This window comes from Antennarius striatus, chromosome 3 (assembly GCF_040054535.1).
Source record: "Antennarius striatus isolate MH-2024 chromosome 3, ASM4005453v1, whole genome shotgun sequence".
Taxonomy (NCBI): domain Eukaryota; kingdom Metazoa; phylum Chordata; class Actinopteri; order Lophiiformes; family Antennariidae; genus Antennarius; species Antennarius striatus.
In genome coordinates this window covers 25,656,711-25,665,202 of record NC_090778.1, presented here as the reverse complement: position 1 = coordinate 25,665,202, position 8,492 = coordinate 25,656,711, and the positions used below count along the sequence as shown (strand labels likewise).

General features: G+C 43.6%; 1 protein-coding gene across 1 annotated transcript; it reads left to right on the top strand.

Moving 5' to 3' along the window:
• The first annotated feature begins 3,507 nt into the window (after positions 1–3,507).
• On the top strand, positions 3,508–8,226 carry stc1 (stanniocalcin 1). The gene is made up of 4 exons (XM_068311099.1): positions 3,508–3,771; positions 5,593–5,735; positions 5,870–6,081; positions 7,434–8,226. Exons 1-4 carry the CDS (start codon positions 3,591–3,593, stop codon positions 7,732–7,734), a joined length of 837 nt encoding a protein of 278 aa, XP_068167200.1. The 5' UTR covers positions 3,508–3,590; the 3' UTR covers positions 7,735–8,226.
• Positions 8,227–8,492: the final 266 nt, after the last annotated feature.

Genomic DNA, 8,492 nt, shown 5'->3' with positions numbered 1-8,492 from the left:
CCAGATGTATAGCCCTGCTATGCAACTGGTAATGGAAGCATGTTCAGGAATGCAGATCCCCTGAATTTTTTTTGTGTTACGCTCAAGACATCTGTTTCAGGAGAGACTGCATCCATGACTACCAGCAACACGACGGAGGATGAAATTAAGTTAACACTCTTAGGGAAATAAACTGAAACATTACACCCTCCATTCTGGTGATGAGGCTACTTTACGAATCCTGTAAGGCCACCACAAAATGAGAGCTACACACAGTGGTATCTGCTGATTCCAGCCTTTCTGAGGAGTGACTGTTACTTACAATAGTAAATGTGTTTTTCTGTTTAGCGTGCCCACAGAAACCAACTCTCAGCTCGGCTGCTCCACTTTGGTGTCTCAATAGACTTGCCTACAACAATACAGATTGTAAGCGTGGTTGATTTGTGCCAGCTTTTTCTCATAATTGCTCCAGATTCTCAGCATTTTCAGAGCATTTTGTAAGGATGTGTACTGTATTTCCAATCTATCCCGGTGATATGAAAGTGACATTGTCTCTCTTTTAGCAATGGGGGTTAAAGAGAGACAATTTTCTGACAGCTGACGGCACCGCCGGGTGCTGTCCCTTATGGGATGGATCCTGGAAGCTTTTGCCATTAGCGAGTGGAGCTGCTGTTGACAGCCCACCTCCTGCTCAAGATATTTCCACAAAAAATTACATGTGAGCACCGTAAGCATCTGCCTTCAGAAAGCAAAACTCATTATCCACCCCCCAAGCAAACGTTACACATCAAAATTTAGGTGCAAACCCATCACTAGTGAATGATCTCCCCTCCTTCCCAGTAATGAGTAACACACAGGTAGCACCATCCACCAGGTGACACCTTTATTCTTCACCGTAACCCATTAAATGAAAGGATTTAGCATTAGCAATAGCAGCAGTTGTTTTTCTGTTCAAAATGTTCTGCCTCTCATTATTACGCTAAATGCAAATTTTTTTGCTCATCATCTCATAATCTTTTAATTCCAGAGGAAACTGCCTTCAGACAAACCTCAGGGCAAACTTTACCTTTGATGCAAAGTGACCTCTAATCATAAAATCAGTTCAACCACTTCAATGTAAATTAATGCAAAACCCTCATGCTGCAGCATCTCTATAAGCAGTGTGTCCTTTCCGTGAACTCTGCCCTCTATCCATGCCGATGTTGTCTGTTATATTTCTGGAAAAATGAGAATTACCCCCTTCTACCTGACAAAGGAATTCATTATCCTTCCCCCCCAACCACCCCCCCCCCCAGAGGACACAGAAGTGGTCTTCTCAAATGTTTGCGGTGTATGGCTACACTCCAAAAAGTAAGAGTCTGCAGTAATGTGCTAACAAGGACGAGACCAACTTCCAAACTCATGAATAAACTCTCGGTTCATGTCTTAAGTTTCATCTCAGATGCAGCCCCCCCACCTCCAGCTCCCCCCAACACACACATCACCACCTGAGTTGAAGCACCTTAGGGAAGCAATAAATGCTAGAGCAGCAATATATTCGTCGAAAGCATGAATATCAGCTCAATGTCTGACTCAAATTTTACATCTTCTTCTGGGGTTTTTTGAGAGGGGGGGGTGGGGTTGTAGGGGTGGGAGGGCTGACACAACCAGCAAAGCAGGCAGGAGCCTCTGTGATAGACTCATTGATGCAGGACCTCCAGAAAGATATGCTAACTTCAATCAAATTGAAGTCTGACAAGTCTCAAAAATCACATGTGACGCGTAACGTGTGCCCTCCAGGGAACCGTGATTGATCGGGACAGAAGATAACAGCTCATTCATTAGGTTGTTACTCACATATTATCTTTTCATTACAAAGGATATTGGTGCAGCTGGCAGGAGCCCATATTTGGATTCCCCAGCAGAGATAAAGTGCCAGCAGCTTGACATCATGTTCAACTAACAACGGTCTGGGAGAAATTAGAGTTGGAGCACGATGATTCCCAGAGACAGCCAGAAAACAGGAGAGACACACAAAGAGTCCTTCTTTTTTTTTTTTTTTTTTTGCTGTCTGAAACACGAAAGGAAAAGTGATTTGACAAAACATGCAAGACATATATCATAAATCTTCCTCTAATGGGAGAATTAAATCGAGCGATTCGTGCTTGGCGCACACAGCACCTGTAATAAACTGTGTGGTGATATCCAATCCTTTCAGAGGAGAACTTTAAGTCTCTTCCAATAAAGACGTTTCTCTTATGTGAATAAATACTTCCTTTTATTCCACATGACTTCTTAGCAAGTGATACTGTCTGTTATAGTCAAGCATCGCACTGGGTGAAGAGGCGTGAGGCCTCCGTGATTAATGATAGCTTAGAGTCCCACACATCATCCTCTGTATGCTGGCACGTGCAGCTGCAAGTCGGTGAGCCAACATTTCACTTACTTGGGAAGAACTCTATGAGGAAAGAGGTCAACGGCGATCATTTCCTACACATTATGTCAATAACACTGCTGGTTTATCTCACATAGATTCCATGAAGTCAAAGCTGCGACGATGTCATCATTAAACACGACCCAGGAGAATGACAGGATGATAAAAAACAAAGCATTTGAATAATCTGAGGTGACATTTAGGCAAAGTGCACACCATATTTGTCTAAAATAACCGTTGGTTGACACAGGGTTTTTTTTTTTATTATGGAAAGACCCCTTCCCATCTTTGTTCATCCACCTCTTCTAGAAATGATCTGTACTATTTTTAAAAAAAAAGAGAGAACATGTGTGCATTGATAATTTGATTTAACTTCTAAATGTTTCATTCCAAAGGTCAACAGCTTTCAGATGTAACTTGAAGCACAGGTTTCAGTTTCAGCCACAGCGTGATCTTAGTTACAAGTCTGTAGCATCAGTATTTATTATCTCCATAAATTTAGAAGAGGCTGACATTAAATATAAACCTGTAATGGTTGCGTTGCAGTCCCTGACTCATTATTTAAGCAAGCACGGTTTAATAGGGCATACCAGATGGATAGCAACACGCCAGGAATAGAAAACGTACATTATTTGAGCGTGAGGGGGCTCATTCTTGAAGAGATTTATTCCATTAATTATACTGGTTCATGCAGTAATAGACAGGAATAAAGGTGACTGGTGATTGGCTAAATCTTGCCTGAAGCCAACGCGACAGGTGGTTAGAGAGGGTGAAAGGAAATAATGGGAATAACGATTGGAAAAACTGGGGATTTAGAAGTATCCGGTGGATATAGTGGAATATAAATAGATTTATATCCTGTTTCATGCGGTGCTTGATAAATATTATGCTCATATGCTTCCAGTAGAGGCGTTAGAGCCACAGTTTGTCTCATTTAAACGATTTTTTTTTTTTTATCAATTAGTAGTGGAAAGACCAGGACCACGGTCTGGAATACTGCGCTCCGATTGGTCCAAACGGAGAACTCGTAATGTTCAGCGCTCCCATATAAACCCATGCAGACTTCATATCGGTCCTATCTGTCATGCAAGTCCAAAGGATAGCGAGGTAATGTAAAGAAATTTGCTGGCAGCTTGTTGTAATAGCCTACGTTTGGTCTGTATCCTGCGCCGCAGAAGCTTTTTGGAGCGTCATTCTTATGAATTGCGCTCAAAGCGGGAGGCGTCTCTTTATATTTAGTTGTATTATCTGTGTTGAGAGGACCATGCCTTTGAGGACCGGACTTTTTCTCCTGATGGTGCTGAACGCATCAGCCTATGAACTGGATCAAAACGAGTCTTATTCGCCCAGGAGACCGCGCTTCTCTGCCAATAGCCCTTGTAAGTAACGCACCGTTCCGTTTGCGTATCTCAGAGCGCACTGCTTGCCTTTTTTTAAATTTTTTTTATTTTATTTTTATAAAAGAAAAACACATTTCTTATATATGCACAGCCTTACCTTTGCTTGCACACTAAGAAGGGATTTTTCTCATGTTATTTTTGGCCTATGCAGCCTTTTCAGTCCGAGCGAGCGCGTTGATTCACAGAGAAAGCTGCAGGATTAACGCTGTGGTTTTTGCCGGTGTCCTGCCGGCAACAGATGAGCATGGAGCTTGTTGCTGACACCTGAGAGCGCAGGCTGTGTCATGCTGATATGGCTTTGCCTGCTGCATAGGTCCCACTGTTCTGCATAGTGGACTTGAAGGGTTTTCTTATTTAAATGATAAAAGCTGTAGCCTTCAAATTAAAAAAAAGAAAAGAAGAAGAACTAGACTACACCATTTTCTTCCCTGTATGCATCAGTTGTGTCTTTTAAATAATGCATCCCTGTCAGGATGACATTTATGATCCATCTGAGAGAATCATTTTCTCTCTTTTAAGTCATCTTCCCTCATAACCATTCAGAAAAAGACACTATGAGGCATAAAACCTGCATGGCTTCATTCAAATGTGGACTTTTCCCTTTTAACACAAAGGTACAGCCCAGTGTGAAGAGGCGGTGGGAAACAGGGATGCTGATTTGCTTCTGCAGGATTTGTTTCATCATCATGAGATTTGCAGCTCACTCTCTGTATTTTTGAGAACAATCTCTGGTCCCTCAGGGCCGGTAGACTTTATCTGACAGTGCAGGTCAATATGGGGCCCCTGATTTGAAGTCTGCCAAGTAGGCTTATAGGCTCCGCTGTGACATTTCTCAATGGTGGTTACAAAAGGATTGGAGTCGGGCAGCTTGCCATCGCAGTAGATTCTAGGATGAAGATGAAGGAAAGCCAACTATGTGGATGCGCTGATTTACAGATTTGGTTCTGTAGCTCCATCCGGGTGTAAAAAAAAAAAAAATTCAAGTTGATGGTGTGGATTCAGAGATGCGCTGTGATGATTTTGTGGAACTGAAGGACCGCATGATGCTGCAGGATTTCAGAGGCTTTGCAAACATTGAGCCCAGGGTTACTTGCGGGTTAATAAGCCTCATAACTATGCCCGTCATGTGACACCCCTGAAACGAATATGGCAGCATTTTCTGAATGTGCTTTTCATTATAAAGATGTCCATGGGATTAATTCTGCATATTTATCCAGTCTGTCCTTAGTTAATCGTTAAGACCATTGAAGTGGTTGGAGGCAGAGGCCTCAAATGCAGCTTGATAATTACAGCGTGTGTAAAAATTAAAGACAGAGTCTACTGGCAGCGTGTGTGTGTGTGTGTGTGTGTGTGTGTACGTGTGTGTGTGTGTGTGTGTGTGTGTGTGTGTGTGTGTACAAGTGTATGTTTGTGTGGGTCGCCAGGCATGCCAGCAATTTTCAGGAAAGTCTTTGGTATTTCTGGTTCTGTTCGTCCAAGTTCTGCTGAAAAGAACCAAACAGTGGAATATAGGTCCCTGCCAAGAGAAAAGTGCACTTGTGCCAAACAGAGTCGACGACTCAGCGAGTTGTAAGGTATCCAATCTACAGTCACCAGTCAAGTGACTGCATGTCTTTTGTGAATCACTAAAGTATTAAAAAAAAAATCCCTTTTGTTTACCGCATTTTCAAGAGAAAACCCTGGCAACCCTTATGTAACGAGCTCGGGGGAGTGCGCAGTGATTCCCAGTGAACCCGTTGTCTGCCCCACCCCCCACCCCCCCACCGCCCCCTGCTGATGGTCCATTCTCTGTGCCCACAGCAGATGTGGCACGCTGTCTCAACAGTGCCCTCCAAGTTGGCTGCGGAGCTTTCGCCTGCCTGGAAAACTCGACTTGCGACACAGATGGCATGCATGACATCTGCAAGTCCTTCCTATACAGTGCTGCTAAATTTGACACTCAGGTACACCTTCTGATTCATTTCAGCAAGTGTGCATACAGTACACGTTTCTCTCTTTTGCTACTTGCATGTCAGACGTGTCGGATCATGTGTGTCGGGGGTGAGGGTGAATGAAGCGCTGCTGTGTTTTTTTGCAGGGTAAAGCATTTGTGAAGGAGAGCCTTAAGTGCATTGCAAATGGCATCACCTCAAAGGCATTCCCCACCATCCGCCGCTGCTCCACCTTCCAAAGAATGATATCCGAGGTCCAAGAGGAGTGTTACAGTAAGCTGGATATCTGCACCGTGGCCCGAACGAATCCAGATGCTATTGGTGAAGTGGCACAGCTACCAAGTCACTTCCCCAATAGGTGAGCTCTTGGTCAAACCGTCTCCAAATACTTCACATCTTTTTAACTTGAAACAAAAACAGAAACTTATTTTGAAACTCGAGATCAGAATGTCAATTCAGAATTCCGATTTTATCAGACTCATTTCACTCATCGCAGCGCTGATATGTGACTTATGACATAAGAGCAGGGGTGCACATCAAAACAGTGACTACACACACACACACACACACACACACACACACACACAAACAGACATGGCATACCTCTGCGGATCAAGGCCGCACCACCTTTGGGGCTGTCCAAACTGGGAGGATGTACAATCCATTTGCAGAACACCAGTGGAGATGCTTCCAGCCATAGTTAAATCGGAAAAGTAAAAATCCAGGAAACACAAGAAAACTCAAGAAGTCCAACAAACTAGAGGCGTGGGCGAGGGAACAAAACAATCTGGCCCCGAACCAAAGGAGAAGACTTCTGAAAACGCCTGATCAGGCACTGGTGTGGAGATGAGGAACAAGTGTGGAGACGAGGCTCCGCCCACCAGTTAGGCCCCGCCTCCTGCCACACTCCAGCACGGCAGAGCAACAAGAGACAAACATCAACGCTATTTAAGATTAATATCATCTTTGAAAGCAGATTAAAAGCAGCAACATAAAATTGGATAGACCCCGATAAGAACATAAGAAGGGTTTAAAATAGGAGTTAAAAGCCTGGTTAAAAAGGGGTGTCTTTAATCTTCTTTTAAAAATATCAACTGTATCAGACAGATTCTTCCACAGGTGGGGGCCATAGTGGCTAAATGCCTCGCTGGGGGTTTTTGTTCTGTGTTTTGGTATTGTTAAAAGACCAGTGTTGGGGGACCTCAGTGTCCGCGAGAGTTGATACAGTAAAAACAGATAAATAATAGGGTGCAAGGCCATTAATACTTTTAAAAACCAGTAAAAGAACCTTAAAATCGATTCTGAAGCAGACAGGAACTCAATGCAGCACCTCTAAAACCGGTGTAATGTGACTAAGGCAGAGGTACTGTATATTGTCCGCAAATCTCCTCTAATCGATCTGTAAGTAAAAGCTTGATAACGTAACAATGGAGTAAACGTCTATGGGACCACAGCTGATTTACACTCCTGCTCAAACCGACTCAGCCCCATAAACTACAACCCTATAAGTAGCTGCAAAATGTTTTACTTTACACTTGTATGCATCCCTTCATATGAGCCATACCTCACAGCATGAGTTGGGCTACCTACTTCTATTTCTCTTCTTGCCCTGATTCACGGATTGGAGAGGTGGACTGATTTGATGTTCCATCGCTTGAAAGACGAAGGTTCTGGTCAGTTTCCGGCTGATGCTTTGTTTTGTTGTCCTAGGTTTTATGGGAAGCTGCTGCAGAGCCTGATGGACTGCGATGAGGACACGGTGGACCGCATCAGAACCAGCATGGTGTCGCGGTTGGGCCCAGAGATGACCATGCTTATTCAGCTGCTGCAGAACAAGCCCTGCCCGTCCACCACCGCGGCTGCAGCTGCCGCCATCCCAACTGGAGTGGAGGGCCGTGGGAGCTGGCGCTGGTCCATGGGTCCCCATATGTACAAGATTCAGCCTAATCTGAGAAACAGAGACTCTGCCAGTAGTTTTGGCAAAAAGCGCTCTGCCAGTGACAACTCCTAACTTCCACTCAGATTCCACACACTTGTCGAAACATCACGAAAGCTCCTCTATTCCCTTGCGGTGATAAAATACATTCCTCTGCTAGACTGGAAGTTACAGAAATATGCACCGCTAGGGAATGCTGGAACGCCCATAGAGTTTGATTGTTGTTATATTGTATATCCTAAACTTTAGGCTTGAGAGAACCCCCCCCCCTTCCATCAACATGTCCGCTCACAGTTAGTGTTGAACATGTGGCTCGTTGCATCTGCAACACGGTCCGACTCGTTCCTCTTCTCCTCCAGCAGAGACGAATCCTTAAGATGTCTTTCAATGCCAAGAAGAAGAAAAAAAACAAAAAAACAACAACTCTAGAGCACAAGTTCATACTTTAACACAAATCTCACAATCCAGACGTCTGTTCACGCCTAGAAATCACTAGATTTGTTATTATTAGTTCACTAATGGTAAATTATCGGTAGATGTATTTAATATTTCAGCAGTGAGACCAGTCAAATTGTGAGCATGAGATGTGGAAATGAGTTCATATCCATTTTTCTAACACTAGCATAATAATTAAATGTACTGTATACTAAGTTATCTTAGACAGCCATAGCTAGCCCTCTAAAGGAATGCGCTCATACGGAGTGAGGTCTGCAGAGGTTTCATGGTGACCTTTGAGAGGTTACCTTAAGTTGACCAAAAAAAAAACTACAAACTGCCCTGAATGCTATTCATGAAATACCAAAATAGCGTATAGCTATAGCACTTAGCGTTTT